This window comes from Drosophila montana, unplaced genomic scaffold (genome assembly GCF_035044405.1).
Source record: "Drosophila montana isolate Dmon_TW-CO22-7 unplaced genomic scaffold, ASM3504440v1 contig_1_1, whole genome shotgun sequence".
Taxonomy (NCBI): Eukaryota; Metazoa; Arthropoda; class Insecta; order Diptera; family Drosophilidae; genus Drosophila; species Drosophila montana.
In genome coordinates, this window is record NW_026996920.1 from 1,275,001 (window position 1) to 1,298,375 (window position 23,375).

At 40.1% G+C, this 23,375-nt stretch overlaps 2 protein-coding genes across 2 annotated transcripts in view; both read left to right on the plus strand.

The window, feature by feature from the left end:
* Positions 1-249: 249 nt before the first annotated feature.
* Positions 250-1,966, plus strand: LOC135426216 (uncharacterized). Its single transcript, XM_064679236.1, has 3 exons — positions 250-856; positions 910-1,610; positions 1,665-1,966. The coding sequence occupies exons 1-3, from the start codon at positions 325-327 to the stop codon at positions 1,725-1,727; spliced, it is 1,296 nt and encodes a 431-aa protein (XP_064535306.1). The 5' UTR covers positions 250-324; the 3' UTR covers positions 1,728-1,966.
* An 8,842-nt stretch (positions 1,967-10,808) lies between these two features.
* The window catches only part of Hr38 (Hormone receptor-like in 38), a 33,267-nt gene continuing 20,700 nt past the window's right edge, over positions 10,809-23,375 (plus strand). Inside the window, exon 1 of the mRNA XM_064679239.1 lies at positions 10,809-11,457. The gene's annotated coding sequence lies outside the window, so the exon portion shown is untranslated. The remainder of the gene's footprint in view (positions 11,458-23,375) is intronic.

Consider the following 23,375-nt stretch of genomic DNA (forward strand, 5'->3'; position numbering starts at 1 on the left):
TATACTCGCATTTCTCATTGTTTTCAGCTGGCTTTTATTTATGCATTTATGCAGTCAATTATGCAGCTAATTGTTGCCAAACAAAAGCAAAAACAAAAACTAAATTGTTTATTACCTGATTCTGACGAGGAATGAAAATTGGCTGCAGCTGTCGGGCGCAATTTTCTGATGGCTGCCATAGGAAGCGTTGAGAATCGAGACGTGTTCATCAGATGCTTTGTTAGACTCCCAACATGTATTTGATGACAAGTGTCGAGACCTGTCAAGAACGAAGCATTGAAAATTTTATGTGTAAAGGGTTAAGCGAGCCGACGACACTAAAGAATGTCTGGAATCTCTGGATTGCTGGCGCTGGCCGAAAAGAAGGGCTCGGCTAGCTGCCACATACTGAGCCTGCATGAGGAAATTATACGTCAGCTGTTTACCTACCTGCCCACGTTGTGTGACAAGGTGCGACTAGCGTGTGTGGCTCCCAAGTTTCGGCACGCCTTCGAGAGTTGGGCGCGGGCGCATAGGCACACGCTGAAGGCGGAGGATGTGGAGCAGATGGTGCTGCCCGAAATCATAGACTTCTTCAAGGTGGCCGGGCCCTATATAAAGGTGCTGTTGGTCAACTGCGCGTCCTTTCAGAAGGAGTCGCTGCTGGTCGAGTTCATTGCGGAGTACTGCAAGACTCTGGAAGAGATATACTATACCAACGTGACGGATGAGTTTCGCTATTGCTCGCTGTTGTCGCGTCTGACGGGTCTGCGGCGTGTCAGCATAGACTGCATGGATGCGGAGGACGTGCTCAGCTTGAATCTGGAGGGCAACACGGAGTTGGAGTCCTTTGAGCTGATCAATGGCTGCTACACTGGTAAGCCAATATATTCAAAATGCCAGCTAAACTCGGATTGCTTGTGACCGTAGGCAAACACCTGTGCGGCTTCTCCAAGCTCCAGAGGCTGGTGCTCCGGGACTGTTTGCTGTGGAATTCGGGCGAGTTTGGCATTCCCCTAAAGGAGCTGCGCACACTCGTCTTGGACGACTGTTGCTTTGAGGTGATGAATCAGTCGCTCTACCAAAAGATAGCCGAATGCTGTCTGGAACTGGAGGAACTCTCCTTCTCTGGATGTGATGCCAACTTTGAGATCATTGCCCAGCTGCCCAATCTGCAGCGATGCACACTCAAAACCTGGATGACCTCCAATGAGCTCAACCTGGGCTTCCTCTCAACCCTAGCCGAAAAGAAGGGCAACAAGCTAACATTTTTAAAGCTATCTGGACAGTTTGACATTAGCAACCAGCATGCTCGTTGCCTGGGCCAGCTCAGCAGCCTGACGGAGTTCCATTGGTGCGACAACGACGTGCTGGAGGACGACCACTTCAAGTTCTTCAATGAGCTGACCGGGCTGAGCCTGTTCGGCTTGTCCTGGTGCGGGCGGGTCACCGACGTGGGCCTCATGCGATTGGTGCGCAAGTGCACCCAACTGGCTCGCATCGATGTCAAGGGCTGTGATCAGATCACCGATCAGTTTGTGCTGAATGCCGTCTATTGCTGCGGCAAGACGGCAGACCGAACATTGACGCTGAACGTGGAAGACACAAAGATCTGCCCTGCACTGCTCCAGGTAGGTGACTCAGTTCCAAATCAATTTTAGGAAATTAACTACTGCGCCATGCAGCATCCCGATTATTTAAAGCCCCTCAACAGAGTTAAGCTGAACTTTACGATTGGGTCGAGCTGAGCCAGAGGGTGTCCACAAGGAAGTACTGGCTATAGTTGTATTTATGATCGCAACCTCACACAATGCTCAATTACCGATCGGTATCGGATAATTGCGAGCGTGTACTTTTACGGACTGGCCGTTTGATAATCAAAAGCGAGAATCCATTTGAAACATTTATAAAAATAATTCGATTCACTTCGTTTCAATTCGACTGACCGATCGGTCGCAATAAATTTCGCATTCAATTGTTGCTTGAACTTTGCCGTACGCCAATTGAAATGATGTCTGTGTTAGCAGCAGGAAGCCCGCAGTCAGCCGGCAGTCTAGTCAGACCGCTTGCTCACCTGTGGCCGGTGGTTAGCCTTAGTCATCGGCCCGTCTCGGTCCGGCGGCTGTTGCGTGCTACGTTCTCGTACTCGTAGTCGTACTCGCACTCGCGGCCACAATCACAATGGCAACAAGCTGCAGCTGACCTCGACGGTCTCCTTAAATAGACGGCGATCGCGATCGCTCTGACTTAGTTGTAGTACACATAACCCATTGACATCGTCTTTGCCTCCACAAACATATTCAGAAACAACAACAAAAAAATCGCCTTGACATGTTCAGGTGTCTGCTGCGCTGGTGGCTTTTCGCCTTTCTGGTTTTTTGCACTGACTAATTATGCACTTCTTCTGCCGGGTTAGCGTGCTTGACATTTTCCTCGGATGCGCCGATCGATGGAATTCCCGCGCCAAGATTTGTAATATGATTGAGTTTTAGTTGTATGATCAGCATAGTTTAATTACCATCTACGGGTTTGCTTTTGCTCTTGATCAGCAGCACAGAAGAAAGCAAGAAAGAGTCTCTTAATATGGCAGGCAACTCTAAATTAAACTATGTTGGGAAATACCTTTGTACAATTGGATTAAATATACCTGACTAGCTAATATTCTGTAGCCAGAGCCAGCTGCCATAATTCGAATTTCCTTCTCAGACTCCATTCTTGAATAATGGAGTCTCCTCTTCTGCCTATAACAGTTTAAGTCCTTAAATTTCAAATATATAATCTTAGATAGCATGCAGAGATCAAGAGTACCAATATGTTAAATATTATGGATCTCTATGAAGGTCTAGTACAAAATTTGGTGAGTCAAACTCTAGCTCTGGTTGGTGAAAATCGATACTTATCGATTCTAGATGAACAGGGTAAGCTTAAGGTAAACTTGATCGCGAAGGTGATACATCCGTCCACTCTTCCGCCTGTTGTTATGTTTGATAGACTTTGATATGTCTGAGACTTAAACTCGAACCATTGATAACTCCCCAAGAAATCTACAATAATAGATATCGACATCTAAGACCTAGAGATACCTAGGAGTTATAGTATAAACATCCAGAATACTTCCCTGTACCCCCTTAATATTTACCCACATTTGGAAATTATACTTATGCCCCGAAAATTTCATAAAGATCGGACAATAAACTCCGAAGTTAGCCGAGAATGCTTTTCGTAGAAGCAATACCTGTATAAAAAAGTATATGGTACTCAGTTCATCTGAAGATTCTGTTTATACTAATACTTATATTCGGAAGATCCACGCCCCGAGAAGTACTCATGGGTAGGCACCAAGTTCTACTCGGATTCTTATTGCGCGGCGTGTGTGGAAGTTCCTGTTTCAGGGCACAGGATAACTTCTAGTCGAGCATTCTGAATTGTTTAATTTCAAGTAAACTTATTGAAAAGGTCTCCTTATCTCACTTACTTTAGTATATGAACACATAGAGTCTCACATAAAAAACTTCACCTCCAGTCACAGCTTCAGCGCCACCTCCAGCAGAAGCAGAAGAAGCGGCGGCAGAAGCGGCACCAGCTCTGGCAATATTACCGTCATCATCTTCGGTGCCAATTGCCATTTTAAGATGTTTGCAGGCTTGTCAAGGTGCCAATCGAATCGAAGCCGTGTTTCTGTCGGCAGTTTGACAAACCCGTTGACTTAACAATCGCATGTTGTGGCTTTGTCGCTGCCTTCAATTGTTGACCGAGGTGCATGGCTTAGCTGGAATTTTACACGCAGCTATCAGACGATACACATCTATACGGTTCAGAGTATAAAGATGTAATCGTGCCAAGCCACGGAGACTACTGTCGCTTATTCGCTGCCCAGGTCTGCGTCTGCGTCTGCAGATATTAGTTTCTAGTTCTAAGTGTTTCTCGTTCAATGCACATAAATAATATGCCGAGCATTGGTTATTTGAACGTTGTATTGCCCTGAGCATGAGAAGACGGGACAGGTCGAGGTCAAGTCGCGAGAGCCAGCCGCCGTCCGAGCGCCACGGGTGCGAAAACCGCCATAAACAGAGGCTTCACATGAACGAACGGCTCGGATGCGGCTTGAATGCGGCTTGGCATCTGCTTGCAACTTGGCCGGCAACGTTTTTGTGTGCATTTCATTTCAGACTTCAACTGTCCAGCATATTGTTTTGCTCCTTGTAAATGACAAGCCACATAATTTATGGAAATCTCACGTGCAGTTAAAACATTTTCAAGTGCCAGCGTTACGGATACAATTTTTTCATACAGTTCCAATTGGAACTTAAAAGTCTTTTACTATGTACTATGTACTTGTACTATTTTAGTTGCTCGATTGATTTAATAATATAATATCATAGCCGAACTATTAAACCGCAGTAACACAACTTTTTTGGTTGGCGCAAAACCAAAGTAAACCGTTTGTTATTGTCATTTCTATTTTGAATTTTACTTCCGATCTTTCTTTCTTACACATTTTCTTTTGCATTTGCCTTTGCCTTACTAACACACACACATACACACACTGCATGCACCGTACTGTAATAAATACTGTGTTGAATTTACTAATGCTGCCAGTGTTGCCATTTTAAACGAAAATAGTTGAATTGACATTCTAAGCAAAAGTTGGCAAGGCGGTCTTCAGGATTAAGTGCACAATGTTGGGACACAAAAATGCAAAAAGCTGCGCAGTTTCTTTTGAAGCAGTTTCCTATAAGGAATAACTAAAAAAATCTCGCAATAAATATGCCACTGGGATTCTGGGGCTTTAATGAGAAGCCATAAATAGCTAATAGCTTAAATAGCTTAGGTAAAAAGTAGCTTAATTGACAGCACTAAATGCTTGTAGGTCAGTGGGCAGAGTATCAAGCTGTCGCACTTCTCAGTGTCTGGTGGTTCGAGTCGGGGCTGAGGTTAAAATTGTTTCCCTCCTACCTATTTAAAGCCTGCTGAAAAAACGGTCGACTGCGTCGAACACATTTACTCACATTAACGCTTAAAATGCCTACTATAAATTTATTGGAAAATCGCTTTAGATATGCTAATCAGAAACTATTTTAACCTGCAAAAACGCCTGCACGTGTCGTTATCCTTTGGCTATTTATATTGGCGCTGCAGTCAAGTGCAAGAGAGTTGTGACATCATCGTTAATATCGTAGGAAGGACATGAGCAGCGAAGGCCAAGCGAGAATGTACAGTTATCTGCGGAGAACTGAAGATTAAATACCCTCACAGCCTACAACATTATTTCAATACATTTGTATACTTTTGCTTTATCATATTGGAAAAATTATTGTCATAAGTTAAGAGTAATTATAATTAAATTTGCCTTTTAAGAGTCCTTTTTAAAACATGCAAACAAGTAAAGCAAGGATGTATACAAAACGTTGATCAAGTTATTAAAAAACAGGTTTTTGTTCTTCGACCTGATCAGAAATGAACATATTTTACGGGGTCGGAAAAGCCTACCTCTTTGCGTAACACAATTGTTTTACTGGGTCGGGAATGCCCACTTCTTTTCGTTACACAATTCTTGGTAAAATTGTAATGACCTCAGCAAGGGTATAAAAACCCCACGCACACCAGTTTTGCTGTGACGTCATTGCGAGCGAGAGGCCGCTATATATACTGTCAATTGGAGCAGTCCAGCAGGTGGCAAACAACTCTGACGTCACATAGAGAGAGATGCCAATAAATTGAGTGCAGTGAGTAACCGCGACGTCACTGACGCACGTGACCGCTGCCGGTCAGAGCGAGAGCACAATATCCGCAGCAGTGCAGACAAGAGCAACAGCAACGTCGCGGCGTGGACGAACCTCCGTTGCCGGCCGGCGTTTTGTCTCTGTCTCTGCCTTTGCCTCTGCCTCTGCCTCTGCCAGCGCACTCACCAGATGCTCCGAAGCTTTCATTCATGTTGCGAGCGCAATTAACAGAGCATGTCCATGTCCATGTAGCCCGTCACGGACACGCGTCGCCACCCAAATTCATGACGTCTTTGTTTATTGATTTCTCGTATGCTGTCATGACGTCACGGCGTGTGCGACCAACCAACCACAAAGCACTGCGCTATAAATAATGACACGCTAATTAACACTGGAACCTGATAATCGCCGTAAGGCGGTAGTTGGATACTTTCACCCGCAGCTCTTTTAACCATGATTATTGCAATTAATTTACCTAAGAAAAATCTATTAAGGATAATCCATCATTTACCGTTGCATATTTATTGTAAATATGAGTGTTATTTTTCTAGTCCTGTGCAAATATTCCAGTTGCTTAATTTTTTCAATTGGAGAAAATACTTCGAGAGTCTGGATACATCGTATTATATAGAAGACTTTTCCGTTCTTTGTTTTGAAAAATAGGTATTAACTAACTTTAAACGTGAGTCGCTGTTTTAAAGTTGAACCCAGTTCATAGTTAATGTCAAATTGTTTCAAGAACGTTTACCGTTTTATTGCACGCTCCTCATATCGATTTTCATTTCGGCTTCAAGGCAAACAAACCGTGCCTTTAATTGGGATCTGTTCGCTGAGGTCAAAGACTCAATAGGTTCGGTGACGTTTGTCCATGTCATAGCTCTTTGATTGTATACGTGTGTATCGCAATTTATAAGTTATATACCAGGCATATAAAGAGTATGTTACATGTATGTCTTAAGGAAATACTGATTTCCCTTTCCCTTTAGCTCTTTCTTTTAAGTTAATATAATTTACATATTTAGTTTTAACCCTTACTATCTAGTCTATATTTTATATACTCCTCCAGCTTTTCACTCTATGTCTCTTATTTCTTTGCAACTTTTAATATTTTTCTCCCTTTATAATTCTTTTATTTTTATCCAATTTTATGATATTTCATTCTTATTAATATATATTTTATCTTAATATAGTTCATTAAGATTAATTTGAAATATTTCTTTAGAATAATTTATTCTCTACAACATCATCCTCTTTAGCTTTCGGAGATCTTATTAGAACTTCTTGTATTCTGATTGGGATTGAGGCTTTTAATGTTTTTATTAAAATGTATGTATGCTTTTGGATAAATATTAATATTGACGACTGTATTATATCCTGAACCAATCAATAATGGATAAGGACGGGTATTATGGTTTCGGTGAATACAAATTCGTTTTGTAGCTCCTCGTAAACTATACACAAATGAAGCATATTTTAGTTTTTCGATATCTCGCCCCCATTAACACCGTAATTGGAAGAAAACTATTTTTAAATCTAGTTTGTGCTTTGGTTCGTGCGCTCAATTGTGTGTCATATTTAAGTCCTGAATATTTCATAAGAATCAGTCCACAAGCTCGACAAGAATGAATGTCCCATTATTTGTGTGGGAGAACAGTCCCATAAGAGAAGAAGAAGTACAGTTGCTACGTAAAGTGCGTTCGTGTGTGTGTGTGTGTGTGTGAGTTTGCGTATGTCTGTATTGAAGGAAGCTGAAATGATTGTATAGACAACGCCTCGCTGAGTTCAGGACATCTTTTAGTCGGTTTGTAAGTTTCTTTTCCCTACTATATTAGTAAACGATATGGTTTATGATCAGGATACATACAGCAATAAAGACTATTTGCAAGCTTGTTAAAGGATTCTTATAAAACCTATTTAGCTTACCATTTTATTTTGACATGCTTATAGTTGTACGGAAAAGGATTCTAAAACTTTAATCGAATTATTTGTAAACTGTATCATTCATTACCAAAGAGAAGTACACCCCCTGGCGTATACGTGATATACCGACATGTTCGCCTCAAAATGCAATTTGGCCAAAAGCAAAAATAGCCAAAAAAACCAAAAAAATTGCATAAAATACTTGCACTTTATGTATTGCAATAGATGAAAGACGTTTGCAGGTATAAAATACAATATAATGACAATAATTCGCCACGAAATGCACCTGCAGGCAAAACTGAAAATTTGCATGGGATGTTATGGGGGTAACTTGGCTTATAGTTATGCCCGGTAATAGATAGGTGGGTCATCGATAAAATGGGCATGTCTGCATGTCTGTCCGGGACGGAATGAAGCCAGCCTAACTAAAGCAAGCCAAAGTTAAGGAGAGGTAAAGGGTTGGCCAAACCAACCAAAGCAATTTATGCAAATGATTCAAAAGGCGCCGTCACAAATGCGCTGTCTAACAACAACAACAACAGCAACAACAACAATAACAACAACAACAGCAATAATAAAGCAACAAAAAATCGCAATAGCAAACGCAAAGTGCCGCTTGCTAATTGAAATTTGGTAAAGACATACAAAAATCAAAGCCTAAACAGCAATCAAAAAGAGCTAAAATTCCTTAAATTAAACTCACGAACTCCGCGCAACGATGCGAAAACGATACATGGATTAGGCCAGAGACGGAGGCCCAAACGGACGAAGAGGTAAATTTGGCGCAGCACATTTAGAATATCATCGCAGAAAAAGACAAAAGCCAAAGCGACTCGAAAGCAGAGGGGCAGGGGCAGGGGTAGGGGAGGCAGCACCAACAAAAGCAAAAGCAAGGAGTGCCCAGCTATTGGCTTGGCCTGGCAAGCCATGCTTAATACAGCCAATAAAACCAACAACAATAACATCTTGGAAGCGACTCCGACTCTGACTCCGACGCTTGTCCGCCGCGGAGTTGTGTGTGTCGCCGTGTGTGTGTGTGTGTGTGTGTGTGTGTGTGTGTGTATGCACTTTTGGGGCCACGAGCGGGTCAGCAGCAGCGCCAACAAGTCAGAAGCAGCCATGAATAAATGCAACAGCAACAACAACACCAGACCAGTTCCACTTGCGTCGCTCCCAAAATTCAACTTGTACGTATCTCCCTCCATACATACATACACATATATGCATGAATTTGAGGCTCACCACGCTAAGGTGAACTGCACTGCAACACTGCTGGGACCGTTGCCGCCGTCACCGCCGTCGATGAAGCCTATGCCAGAGCGCAGAAAAAGCATTATGGGAAAAAAATCTAGCGAAATCGAAAGGAAGAGCCCACTGCGCCCAAGTCTGCTGACCGACGATCTCACGTTTGTCTCAAAGCTCTGTTGTGATTCAGGCTCAGGCATACGCTAAAAACAGTTAGAAAACGTGGCTTGGAATCTATCTAAAAATAGCCACAACGAATGCATTACACAGCACGAACTCGCAAAACGAACGAAAACGAAACGTTACCGGCCTCACCTACATATACTTCTGCTCCGCCTCAAACTGGTAATCAAGCACTACGAGGCCGACTCTCACTCTCACTCTCCCACTCAGTCTCTGTCCACGACTCTTTTTTTTTTTTGTGCTCTCGCAAGCCCAAGAGGATTGTGAGCCGAGCTTCGGCTTCACGTTTTCTATGTGTGTGTGTATGTATGCATGGGTGTCACTTGTTGCTTTCAGTTTTAGTTTTGTTTTTAGTTTCAGGGGAGGAGCTGTTTTCAGCTACGTATGTATGTATGTGTATAAACAACGGTTGTTTGCCGCTCTTGCTTGTGATCTGCACACCCTGGTGTCAATGGTAAAGCACGTTAATATAACTAATAATATACTTACATACAGCTATTGCATGATGATGATGATCATCAGTGTATTTTATTGGAAAACATGCTAAAGATGATCTATGTATATCAACATTTGTATACCCTAAAGAAATATGATGATCATGTTTATCTAGACTAGCAAATAAGTTAATATTTATATTTTATATTAAAATTGTTTTCTTAGAATATTAACTTTAACTTTTTTAGGAACATGGCTCTAGACATTCTTCTAAGCAGGTGAACGTAACACGCATGTTATACATGCAGAAACATGCACCCACGTAAGCCTACGTGAAGCCGCAAGGCCCTTGCCGGTACACGTAACCGCAAGCCGGCTCCCTTTCTGTTTGTTAAGGATAATTTTCGATGTGGGCGTGAGTCGAGCAAAGCAGAGCTGAGAAATAGAGAGGGAGAGAGAGAGAGGGAGAACGATTCAGGTGAAGCAGGTAGATAGCAGAAATAAGGTAAGTAAAAAAAATCAATTGCTATTGTTGTTGTCACCTGCCCGCTGCCGCCGTTAAAAGAACAGAGAGGGCAGAGCTTTTATGACGCAAATTATTTCCGTCTTCGCTTTCATGCGACGCCGAGCGTCGTCGAGCCGTCCATCTATATTATTGCGTGCTTGTATATAGCATTTGCCCACTGCTGTTTTGGCAGCAGCGCAGGCGCCCTAACGACGACGTCATCGATTTTCGCTAACACGAGTTGTGTATTGCTGCTGCCGCAGCCAGCGGCTCTGCTGCTGCTGCTGCCCCTGCTCCTGCTTTGGCTGATGATGATGGCTCGGGAATGACGTAATAGCGCTTACGATTTGGCTTACCAAAAAACCGAGCGCGCAAGGTAGGTCGTGTGCTGCAGCCGACAGCGGTCTCCTCTCCGTCTCTCTCTCGCTCACTCTCCCTCTCACACACACACGCGCAAGCTGGCAGGCAGGCACACAAATAGAGACCAAGCAACCAGCTGGCAACCAAAACGATTGCGACGCCGACTGAAGCAGATTGTTCGTTTTGTGCGCTGCTCCTCCGTTTGGATATAGTCGCGTGTAACCGTAAAGATAAGTTCAGTCGCGTCACAGACGCCGCATTGTTAACAACTTTTCGCAAACATTAAACAAACAAGCCCAAACACTAAATACCTGAATCAAATATAATTAGCAAACGGCACTTTTTACATCTAAAGCATACACGCATCAAAATGTATGTACTAATTCGCGCATTAATTAATATATTAATAAATAATAATGTGCTGTGTTTAAAGAATCGTTAAATTGCAACAAGTTGTCATCTAGTCCAACACGGAAACGGAAGCCGACTGACAACGCAGCGTATGCGTAATATCGCACAACTCCGTTGCAGTTGTAGCGCGCGTGCCACAGTGCGTATGTGTAACGTGACGGTTAACGGTTAACGGTAGACGGCAGACGGCAGAACGGTGAATAAATCGTATCAATTGTATATCATTTGATAGACTTTAGTGCAGGTGCATTGTTCAAACTGCAACAGGAAAAGATTGTTTATGTCTTTACTCAGCTTACGAATAACATTGAGATAAGTCCTTGTGAGACCAAGCACCACCTACACACACATATACACAATACGTGTGTGTGTTTGTAAACGTGAGTAAGCCATTGCGTAGTCAGTTGCTTACGTCGTCAGTTGGCAGTGCGCAAACGCTTAGTAGGCAAGGGAAAATCGGAAGGTCGCCGGGCCAAATCGCAGTAATCGCAAGTTCAAGTTTAAGGACATGCCAAACTAGGCGAGAACAAAAGTGCCGCGAGAAATAATGAAGAGCAGGGCAATCACAGCCTGGTCTGACTACAACTACAATTGAATATAAGCAAAACAAAACATCTACGGCTGGCGAATTGCCAAGGGTTGGCTTCAGCTGGGACGTCGTGCTGGATCTCCATCGCGTTGCAGTGCGCCATACAGGTGTTTAATACATTGCCTTCATGTGTCCTATATTTGTTGTTGTTTCTGTGTTCATTTTGTGTCTTGTGTCAGCATTTGATTATCACTCACATTCGCCATTCACATCATTAACACACGCCACATTTCGGCTGTACTCTATTAACTATAATGCGCGATCGTCTTGCCTCCCTGATTGTGGTGAAGCAAGAGGCGTCGGCGTCGCTAAGCCACAACAGCAACAACAACAACAACAACAAAAGTAGATTCCCTGATCAAAATGAACAAATGCTGCCGCAGCAGCCGCATCAACAAGTGAAACTTTTGCTGCCATCGCCGGCCATCAAGTGCGAGTCCTTACAGTACACGTTCCCACACTATGAGAGCAGCATCTACTATGAGATCAATAACAATTCCTGCTACAGGCAGAACTTGAATACACCTTCAAAAAACACAACAACAACAGCAGCAGCAACTGCTTTTCCGGCTGCGATCTATCCGTGCCGCAATCTCTTTCCCGACGGCTGCGATATTGGACATTTGGGCTGTGCGTCCGGCGGCGTCTCGCCCGGCTTATCCGGCCAGCAGCAGTTGGCAGCTAGCAGCGGCAGCGGCAGCAGCAGTAGCAGTAGCAGTAGTTGGCACAGTAACGGAATACACACGTGTATGTATACGACTCCTCTCGGTGATGGTGGTGGTGATGGTTTCTAATTAGTGGGCACACGTTGCGTATGCGCAATATTACGCATTGCCAAAGCTGCTGTGTAATTAAATGGCAGAGAAAAATAAAACGACTGCGAATAGTCTTGAATGCATGCAGCTGGCATTAACTAAATTGTGGGACACGCCTCGGGGAGAATACTACGTTGCCGATGCCGATGCCGATGCACGATGACGACATCAATTTTCATCAGTTGTAAAATACATAAAAGAATAAGGCAAATAATAGATGTAAGAGTCTTGCTTATCCCAGTTGGCTGGCTTCACCTCACCTCACCTCACCTGCTGCTGTTGCTGCTGCTGCTGGCAAACAGATGTTTACCCGCGTCAGCAAAGCATCGCGGAGGCAGCAGACGGCGAAGAGGAGCAGCCACTGTGGCAGACAGGCGCAAATAGAGGCAGAGCGACACAATGTCTGACGCAAAATCATTTACAAATCTACAAATTTATATGACAAGCACACACACACACGCACACACACACATACACCTGCATGGCACGTTTATTTATGCAATCGAGAAGGCAAAGCACGGCAAATGACATAAGGTTAGGTATTATGCGCGCGCCTTCAGGCAGGATATGCCCTCTTCTTGGCCATTTACATAACAATTTATTATAACATTTTGTTATCGTAAAAGTATTTCTTGATGTAATTTTTTGTGATCTGATTTTAATTGATGCATAGTCTTCAGATTAAATTAAATATATTAGCTATTATTTACACACTTTCTTTCTTTCACTTCACACTTTTCGCAAGTCCAGCTCCTAGGGAATAAATTGATGGGGATAAGTTTTTGAATACCAAAAATTAAACATAATCAATATTTTTTAGTTTAAAAACTTTTTTAGATAGAAGGTTGCTTTGCAGGGGCAAACAATATTTAGTGATTGGACTGGCTTCTACCAAAGACAATATATTTATATTTTGTTTCTTATATTATATATATTTATATATATATATATATTATATATAAATATTATATATTTATATATTACTTATATTGTCTTTGATTCTACTTATAGTCTGAACCCATTGAAAGTGCATAAAAAGTGTTATTGCATTTTCTCAAAAGTATGTAACAGGTAGAATCCATCAACAAAGTTGGTATTTAGGCTGTCATATAATAAATACAAACATTCAACTACTTGACCAACTCCCCCTCTTCCTATTAAAATTGAAAAAAGCTTACTTTTAGAGCTATCAAGACTTTATCTCTATTGTTTTATGTGCTTAAGTTATGTAACGTAAATATTAGAAAGATCAAATAATAAATATCGAAATTTTTGTAGACTGTATTTCTCATAGTGTCAAGAAGAAGAGCATCCATGTTTCGCATTCATGAAATTCGAATTTTTGTATCGGCTGCAGAGTATCGGCTAGTCGAGCACAGCCGACTAAATCATTCTGGTTGTTATTATTGCAATACGTATTATTCGAATTATTGGCAAGAGGAACCGAATGTGGCCGGCAGCTGATGACAAACCATGACGCCAGCGACGCCATTAAGCCGAATGCAAAATGTTACAGCAGTTTTCACGGATTACACGGGACAGCATGCGGCGCACGGGCGCGTCATTGTCGTCGTCAGCCTGCCCCCTCCCGGAGCAAATCTTTTGAACTTGAACCCCCCCCAAGTTGATGTCGTCTGAGAGAGGGCTCGAAAAAGTGTGCTCAACTGCGTCAGAGCTGGCATAAGTATTATGCCATTTGGGTTCGGTTTGGTAAATACACAATTGCGTCTGCATTGGTCTGCATTTATGTAGCCGAGATGGCCGACCACGTGCGGATGACGTCGCCAGAACTGTTTATGAGACAGCATTTCGTATGCAAAATAATCACGAGTCATTTTCGTCTACAGTTTTTGTATCTTTGATTTTTACTATTGCCGTCCGGCAGCTAATTTCGTTTCGGTTTTGTTTTTGTTTTTGTTTTTCTTCTTATTTCTTTTTCTCTTGCCGTGTGAAATTTGTTGTTTCTATTCGAAAACAGCAACAAATTTCATTTCTTTCGTTGCCAGCTTTTGTTATTTGCCGCGCATTGCTCGTACGCCCCTTTTAAAGCAACGCATCATCAATGGCCCATTGCATTTCTCTGGCAAATACATGATCATTACTTGTGTACCCTAAATCCATTCAAGTGGGCAAATTTATGCAACAGACCGAAGAGGACAACTCCGAGCTGGCACGATCTAGCCATGTCCTTTCGCACGTCCTTCTCTTTGTTCATCTCAGATAGATAGATAGACAGTTTGATCATAGATTTGCCTGTTCCAAGTTTTTCGCTTAAGAGTGTAGACATCATATTTCCACCCATTTCCCGCCAGGTGGAAATTTGAAGATATTTGAAAATCTGTTTTAAGTTCATAAAATTAACTCAAGATAAACTTTTCCGCCTATTTAAGTCTCAATGTGAGAATCTTGCAGCTGAAAAATAAACATTCACTTCTACAACTTCTTAACCTCATTTCCTAACCAAAAGGGGTGTATTTGCGAAAAGTGTGAAAAACGTTTCAAATTCATTTTTATGAAGATCCTTGAATTTCAATTTATGAAAAAAGCACTGTTAGAGAAAGGGTGAAACACCTCTCAGATAAACTAGTACAAATATATTTGAAAAATTAAACCGTTTTCCGCGCTTTTTCCACACTTACGGGTGGAATTTCCTGAAACTCAGTTGGTGAGTGAGAACAAACAGTTTTATATAGAGAGAAAGTAAGTACAAATATTTCAATCGGTTTGTTTGTGGTTTTATGTACAAAAGGAAGTCGGCATGTCTTAACGACACCTCGACGATGGGGTTAGGGTATCTACTAGTCGGGCACTCCCCACTAAATGAGTAATATTTGTTTATCTATCCTTTAAATAAGCTATTGGAAACGACTCGGTAAACAGTCTACGTGCTTGGGCTATTGACTTAATGTAAATGTAATGAAAAACTATTTGTTTGCATTTAATATCCGCTTCTTAAGCTTCTAGCAATATATTTGTTTTCCCAGAGATCCTGACCGATTGAGCTATTTGGGTGCAAACTATTTCGCAGTGTAGCTCAAATTTGGATCAATTTGTTTGCCGTTGACTTTGGGGTTGATCAGGTTTTGCTCGTAATTTTCACACCTCGCGCGAGCGACCACAAATATGAATTTAATATTCGAAAAGATATTGCGGCTTTGCTAATGATTATTATTGGCTCAGGCGCCTGCCTAATTAACTGTGTTGATTTATGCGAATTTTATAAGCAATGCAGAGACACAAAACTAGGCCCCAGCCGATTATTTTCTATTGTCTTGGATCGTTTCCAACTACAGCATCCATCAATATAGCAACGTCTGGTTTTTGGGGCTACTTTTTAATAAGTAAGCGCAATTTCGGACAAACCCTAATGACGTAATAGTTATGCATTTATTTTATTATATTGATTATATTCGCAAAGTTTGCCAAATTAATTGGCTGCGTTTCGGCGTGACACATTCTCACTTCAATTGGTTCACACGCTTTTACGACGCCCATTCTAAATCGAATTCTTTCTCATTTTTATGCACTGCACCCATTAAAAATGGTTAAGAAGGGTATGCTGATTCTGTGAAAACGTAGGAAAAGTCTCTGATAGCACAAGGTACATATATTTTTGATCAGAAAGACGTTGAGAGTTCATCTAACCATGATTATCTGTTTGCATCGATCTTACAAAAAATTAGAGATTAAAAACTTGAAATATTTTATTCTCTTACACAGACTTTTAATTTTTCGATAACTCCTTTAATTTTCATAATATCGATAAATATCGATTTTGAGATCTGCTTTTTTGCTCATAACTTGAAAATTAGAAGATTGTATATTGTATAGTATACACAGATGTAGAATATTTCACTTTTTGAAAACCTCGCCTAATTTCTTACAAAATTTGGAAAAAGGTAATTCTTAAAGGTAGCACACTGCGCTTTTGTATATACTCTCTTTTATATGCCATATTAAAGACCTGAAAACTTTATTAGGGATCGACCTATGTAGACTGAAGTTAATCAAGAACGCATTTTTTCATATATAGCGTAGGACTTTGAAGAAGAAGTTTCTTTGTTAACTCTATTTCCACCAAGGTTTTGTGTATACCTATTTCAACCAGAAGGTGTCTTTTGACACCTTAGCTAATAAGAGAGGAAAAAGTTTATAAAATTATTCTCTTTTTACCACTAAATAAATTTAACAGTCAATTAATGGATTATCAAAAAGTAAATTTAGAAAAAATTATTCAACTTGGAAAATAATTTCAATAATTTTGACACCTTTGGTCGAATTAGTGTTAATATATATGTGTGTATGTATCCAAGGTAACTCGAACGTTTGTAACGCCAGCTCGGCGCTTCGGGCCAACTCCTGAGTCGGGCACTCCCGAGTTAGTTGTTTTAGTCGTGTGCATCGTTAAAATAAATTCTAAATTCGTTCGCGTTCTTTAATTTTAAACTATTGCCGCATAATAAGCCAATACTCAGCATGTAAAATTGCCTGCTAATGGGACTCTGCTTATATATCTGGCCGCAGCCCCTTTGCTGGTTTGGAACCAAGAATAGATTCGGGCCCGTGGTCGTTGTTCTTGCCAATGCAATTATTTGGCTAGTTTTGTTTATTTTTGGTTGTTGTGGCGCAATTGATTCCGCATAGTTTGTATTTTGATTTCGTTTTCAATTTAATTGCAATGTAATTACAATATGCCAATAATGTGGCGAGTGCAATGTCCTCCCATCACGCGGCGATGTCACACTTTGGCACGCTGAGAACTTGCCGTCCATTCGAATGGACGGATACTCGGATGATCCGATGCTGCTCAGCCGGAGTCCGAGTCAGAACCAGTCGAGGCCGAATAGCATCGCATGGGAATGCATATTGAGGCGTCGCCAGGGCTCAGCCAGCAGGTTTTCCTCAAGCTTTTGCTGTATTTCTTGTTTATTTTTTATTTATTTATCTATTTTTTTTGTCTTTTTCTCTTGTTGTTGTTGCTGATTTTTGGTTACTTTTTGGCTGTTGGTCAATTTGGCTGCTGGTTGCTGGCGGCGCATGTGTAAACCTTAATTTGAAACTGATTGGATTGCCTAGTCGTTGTTGGCCTGTTGTTGCTTTTACCTTGTTTCGCTTATAATTTTTTCAAATTTTGTTTATTTCTTCATTATACACTGCTCACGAAGCGAAAGAGAGTATGCTGGTTCCCTGTCTGTCCGTCTGCTCGACTTGAACCACGTCGTTGTCTTCAAATATTTCTTAAACAAAAATCTATATTTCCTAGACGAAGACTGAGATTGGTTTGAACTTTTTATGAACTGTCTACAGAGAGTATTGCGCAGTCAGTTGCACCCGGTTACAAAGATTTTACTTGTTTTCCCACTGCACTTGATGAGCCAATGACCGCGATTGCGCTTGAAATAGCGGCCAAACAAAGGTTTTTTGGGCAAAAACTTCTCATAATCTTTGCAATAGGTAAGAAAAAGCAAGAATAGATGTCTCCGGGGCATTGCAGATTAAAGAAATCCGCCGATGCACTATTAAATCTGATTATAAATAAAGTATTTAATTCGCTAATCATCAGATTCTTACTATGGCAATTAAAGTATATTTTGAATATAAGTACTTTGTACCTAGCTCATATACTCCTATTCACTTTGGGAACAGATTATAAAAGAACATCTTTTGCATCCGATAACACGTTAGATAGACGATAAGACGTACGAACAAATAAGAGTGCTCCAGTTGGGAGGACCTGACTAGGAGATACCCTGAATCCAGCGTCGAGTTGAACTTACAAACATTATAGCTTCCCTCGAAGACCTCTTCATTTATAAATAGTAGAGCGAAGGAAGATTAAGCTAAACAAAAGAATATCCTATTTGTCTCCTAGCTTGGTTCCTCCCATGTTTTCTAGTTTCCCTGCTTCAAGGGACTTTTGTCCTGACATATATTTTAATTAAACTTCTCTTTTTCTTTAAAAAGAAGTCAAGTATTAATTCATTTATTATGAAAAGTATTTGAATTTATATATTTATTTAAAGAATTTGTACTAATTCAATTTAAAGTCACAAAGAGAACACAAATAAAATTAATGAATTAAAATATATAAAAGATATTGTTCTACCAGCTGCTGGGAGTGTCTTGAGGTCCCGAAGTCTTAGGTATTAGGTCGTCACTCGGAACTGATTGTTAATATATATATTTTTAGATTTGCATAAAAAAGAGATCTTCTAAAATGGATCAGGAATATTTGACAATTTATTTGATTATAGTACTTCATTCCCAAAGTCAAGCAATTCTCAAACAGAGAGTCATATATCTAAAGCTGTCTAGCAATATTTTACTATCCGTCAAGGATTCAAAAGTCACACAATAATTTACGGCTAAATAGCAGCCATGTAATACTCGTTAATTCTGATATGACGACAAATGCAGCGTTTCTCAAGAGCTCCAATCAACATAAATAGAAACGAGTTGAAATTAAAACTTAAATAAAAAAAAAGAAACATACTTATAATAAAAACCATGCGTGGTGGCTCTAACAAAAATTTGTTGTCCAACTTTTTGCTTCTTTAATTTTATTATTTTAATCATTTTTTGCAATGCGCCATGACGAGTGCAAGCGGCCAGCCGCCGCAGAGAGAACGCTGGCAGAAACAGAAATCTTTCGGATAACCGAGGAATCACCAAAAGAATAACAAGTTTTCATGTTGCCGCTCCTCTTCCAGCTCCCTCTCACTATTTAAGATGTGTGTGGATCTGGTGTTGTAATGTGGGGCCCAAAACTAAAAAATGTTTGTTAATAGCTGCTAGATTGTTGCTGGCTGCTTCTGCAGTTCTTGTCTGAAGGAAAATTTGCCAAACTAACAGCCAGTGCTGTCAACTGTCGCCTTTAAAAAGATGCCAAATCAATTGTTAGAAATACATAGCTAAAAAGCAGTTGAATTCAACGGGGGTAATCAAATCTAAAGAGCTGCCTCCTTTTGGCAAGTTTGATTCGAGGCAGTTGGAAAAGCAAATTGTTGTTGTATGGTTAGTCTCACCCTTAATGCTCCTTATGCTTTAAATCTGTAAATATTCGTTTAACACTATTTTATAAAATTACCACACAAAGCAATTTCAGCAATAAATGTATACATTAAGCTAGGGATGATAAAAGCGAAAAATTTAGATATCGATAGGCGATTAACATGGTTGCTGGTATTTCCCCAAGGATGCCACCTAATAAAAAAACCCTGCATTTGAGCTTTTATTTACGCGGTCCCGTTATATACTGAAGCAAATATTTTTTTCGAAGCTAATAAAATACTAGACAGATCTGTAGGCTGTAGGCTCTTCAGCGGAAAACAGCCAAATTTAGCTAGAATATAGCTGAATTGGCAACACTGTCGGTTGCGTCTGCAGTTCTTGTCTGAAAGAAAATTTGCCAAACTCAAAAAACATGAAACCGTACAAATTGTTGTTGTTGTTGTTGTAGCTGTTGCATAGCTCAAACTTAAACATTTTTTGTAAGCGTCTGCCTAAATTCGTTGTTTTTTTTTCATGCACATGTGTGTGTGTGTGTGTGTGTTGGCATGCTTGTTTATAACCAATTGGCTTGTTCAGTGGATGTTTTGGCGCCCAACTTGTTTCTTTAATGATTGAGTTGCTGGAGATTCAGCGGCGTTCGCTTGATTGACACTCAGTCAGTCAGTGTAACATAAATGCAAGCAGATAAGTCGCACATTTTAAATCGATGGGGAGTACTATAGGCTAAAAAACAATGACCTTTATAAGCTGTGGCTACTATTTTTATACGCTTGAAGTACGCAACAACAAGAACAAGCGTCGTAAGCCCAACAACACGTGCAAAAATAAATCGTAAGAGCTGAAATCCAAACAAACGAATGAAAAAAACAGTGAGGGAATTGGGGTCCACAAACGACGCTGGTCGTATTTGATGACGCAATCGTTGTGAAAACTCTATGTGCTTTTAACTGTGCTTTCTGCCCTACACCAAAAATAGTTCACAGACGCATTGTGACGTCATTAGCTACTACGATGTGACCAGCTGTAGGTTGGAGTCGACGTCGGCTTCGGCGTCGTTATCGTGTGTATCGCCTGAGCCGAGACGAAAAAAAAGGAAAAGTAGAAACCCGAACTGACTTGTCGTCTCTCACGTATACGCTCGTATTCTCTATACGCTTGCTTTCAAGGTCGTTTCTTTTTCTCTCCCTCTCTCTCTCTCTGTTATTTTGTTTTGGCTTTCACTAACCAACCCCATGATGATTTCACACTTCCCAACCTGCCGCAACTCAAACCCAAAGTCGCACTGCAGTTTTATACACGCCTTCTTTTCGGCACACAACTTCCCAGTCTTCTTCTTTCCTTTCCAAGGTACTTTTTATGGGGCTGTTTAAATGGACCTTGAAACGGGGCACAAACATTTATAGGAAGTTGCTATCGTTGAAATTTCGGTACTTTAATTTTGAACTTGTTTTGGTTTCTTTCGTTATTTATTTGCTTTGTATTTGACCTCTAGAATTATCATATTTATATAAACCAACTATATTTACCCGGCATTTCCCTCCTCTGTTTAGGAATTATTAAATTCGAATAAGTCAAATTTCTTTTAGGTATATCCATTGAAAATCAAATTTTTAGCAGGTGTGTTTTGATACATTGAAAATAATTTGTAGCTAATTCAACAGAAAGTTCCTTTGGTTAGGAAACGTTAACAATTAGCTTATATTATATGAGGTACTATATGTATGTGAATACATATTATATATTAATTATTCTCGTATACCTTGTGGCGAGCCCTCCCTATAATTAAGTTGAGAGCAGCTCCAATCAAACCATATTGGACATATGTACATCATAACATATATACATAGTACGACACGCACTTGAAAATCGTGACGTCCTTGGCAATGTCTGCACACACTCCACTCACAGCTGGCCGCCACATCCTTCGCGCACATCATACATAACCTCGGATCGATAAAGCAAGCCTCAGCTTTTGCTGCTCGTTGCCATGTCCAAAATAAAACTGATGACGTCAAGGAGGAAGCGAGACAGAGTCCCGTGGAGAAAGCACTATCAGATTGTGTGAGTGCGTATATAACGGATTCACGCTCTCGTTTTCTCTAGCTCTGCCTTCCTCTGGCCTCCTTCATGACTAGCGTGCATTGTCCTGCGACCACTGCGTATGCGTAATATCGCGCATACCACGTGTTTGCTGCGAAACAAAAACAAATTTTACAAGCTAGCGAGCAGCATACGTCGATACACACACATTCATATGTGTATGTACTACGAGGGCTGCCTTTCATGTTGTTAATTGTTTTCGATTGGAAATTTTGAAATAAGTCCATTTCAATCATCATTTCAATCATTTCTTGAAATTCGAATCCTTTATAACAATTGCCTCCTATAAATAACACCATCTGTACTACTATAGTTTATCCTAAACCCATTAAAAATGGACACAAATGGTGAAATGATGCATACCCTACCTCATGGAGCATATATGTACATATATTCTTGATTAGCATCAACATCCAAATCATTGACCTATGTCCGTCCTATGTCTGTCTGATCTGTTGATCTCAGGAACTATAAGAGCTAGTGATTATGTTAAGAATAAAGTTGGAATACTTATAATTGGTATCTCCTATTATGGGCGACTTATGAGTGTTAAAGCAATAGCTTTATGTGACATATCCAGGTTAATCGGTTGAACAGTTAACCCAATTAGTTCGTTAGGTTTAATGATTCAGTAACAGATTTCGATAGCTGTATTATCCTTGTGAGGATTCAAGTTCGAGTCCTAGGTATGCATATAGAGTTGTCTAAGCCGAAGGCCGTAGTTGCGAGTGATATAATAATAATAAATAACAATAATAATATTAACAATAATAATAACAATTATAATTCTAACAATGATAGTAATAACCATTTCAATTATCAAACTGATCCAAATCCAAGTCATATAATATTGAATATACTGAATGTGTTTGACGTTTCTAGTACTGATACTCATTTCATATTCATTTGCATATGTTTTATGCCATTAATTTCAATAAAGATGTTTGAGCGTTGCAACTTTATGGCCAAACCACAATTTAAACAAAAGCAACAACTAGAGAGATTCATATAAACATACTTATGAATGCATATAGTATATTATGGATATATTTATAGAAAAAGGTGGCTTAACAAGTCCGTCTGTCTGCTCATTAGCATCTCCATTGTTATGATTTAAGCTGTTTTTGGCAAGTTTACTTTTCCGACTTTTTAATAATCAATTTCTTCGGGTGACTATTTCCTGTCTCCGACATGCAATAGAACTGCTTTTTGATGCTGGATTTGAAATTTGTTTCTTCTTTGCCATTCCAGGCGTCAATTAAATAAAAGATTTTATTTATTGGACTGATAAAATCTGGTAAATTTATACCAACAGGGAACTATAAAATATTTATCCTTTTTTAAATCTCGAAAATATGTTTAGCATACCGGGGGCAGGCAATTGATTGATACGAATCTAAATTTAAAATTTGTGTTCTACTTCTTTTTTTTTATACTGGTAAAAAATCTATGTAGCCTCAGATGAGGCTCATTATAAACTGTTTTGCCATATTTGATTGACTATTAACTAGCTCTCTTTCGATCAATGGATAATGCAAGGGGCAAAAGAAATACAATAAAAACAACTTTCTCTAGTTTCCTAGATTAACCCGTATATGCAGACGGGCAGAATATACACATATACATATATTCAGGTGCTAGCTACATTCATTATAAAACCATTTTAACAATTTTCAACGGATACAGGGCATAAAAAAAAGATCTAGCTAGACTATCACGTAAGATTGGACTGCAAATATGTTGCACAAGTAGAAGATGTACCAATCGGTAGCCTCAGCTGCACTTTATCTTTGACGAAGCCTTCACTTTTGTGAATGCAGTTTCGGCCGTTGGGAGAAACTTTATTCCCCAAAGCGTTGTTTAACCTTCTATCTCTATATTTACAGCAATTCTAGAGTTTATTTCAATTAATTAATACATTCATTCTTTCGAGCGAGGTAGACTTAGTTTTTGAATGGTTATGTAACAGGCATTTTAATAATAGTTATATCCTAATTCATTAACGAACTACTTTATATTTTTGGATAGTTTAACATTTTACTTATGCTGCAAATTAAATTTATCGTTTATCTGTGACTTTTCACAGATTTATAGACTTT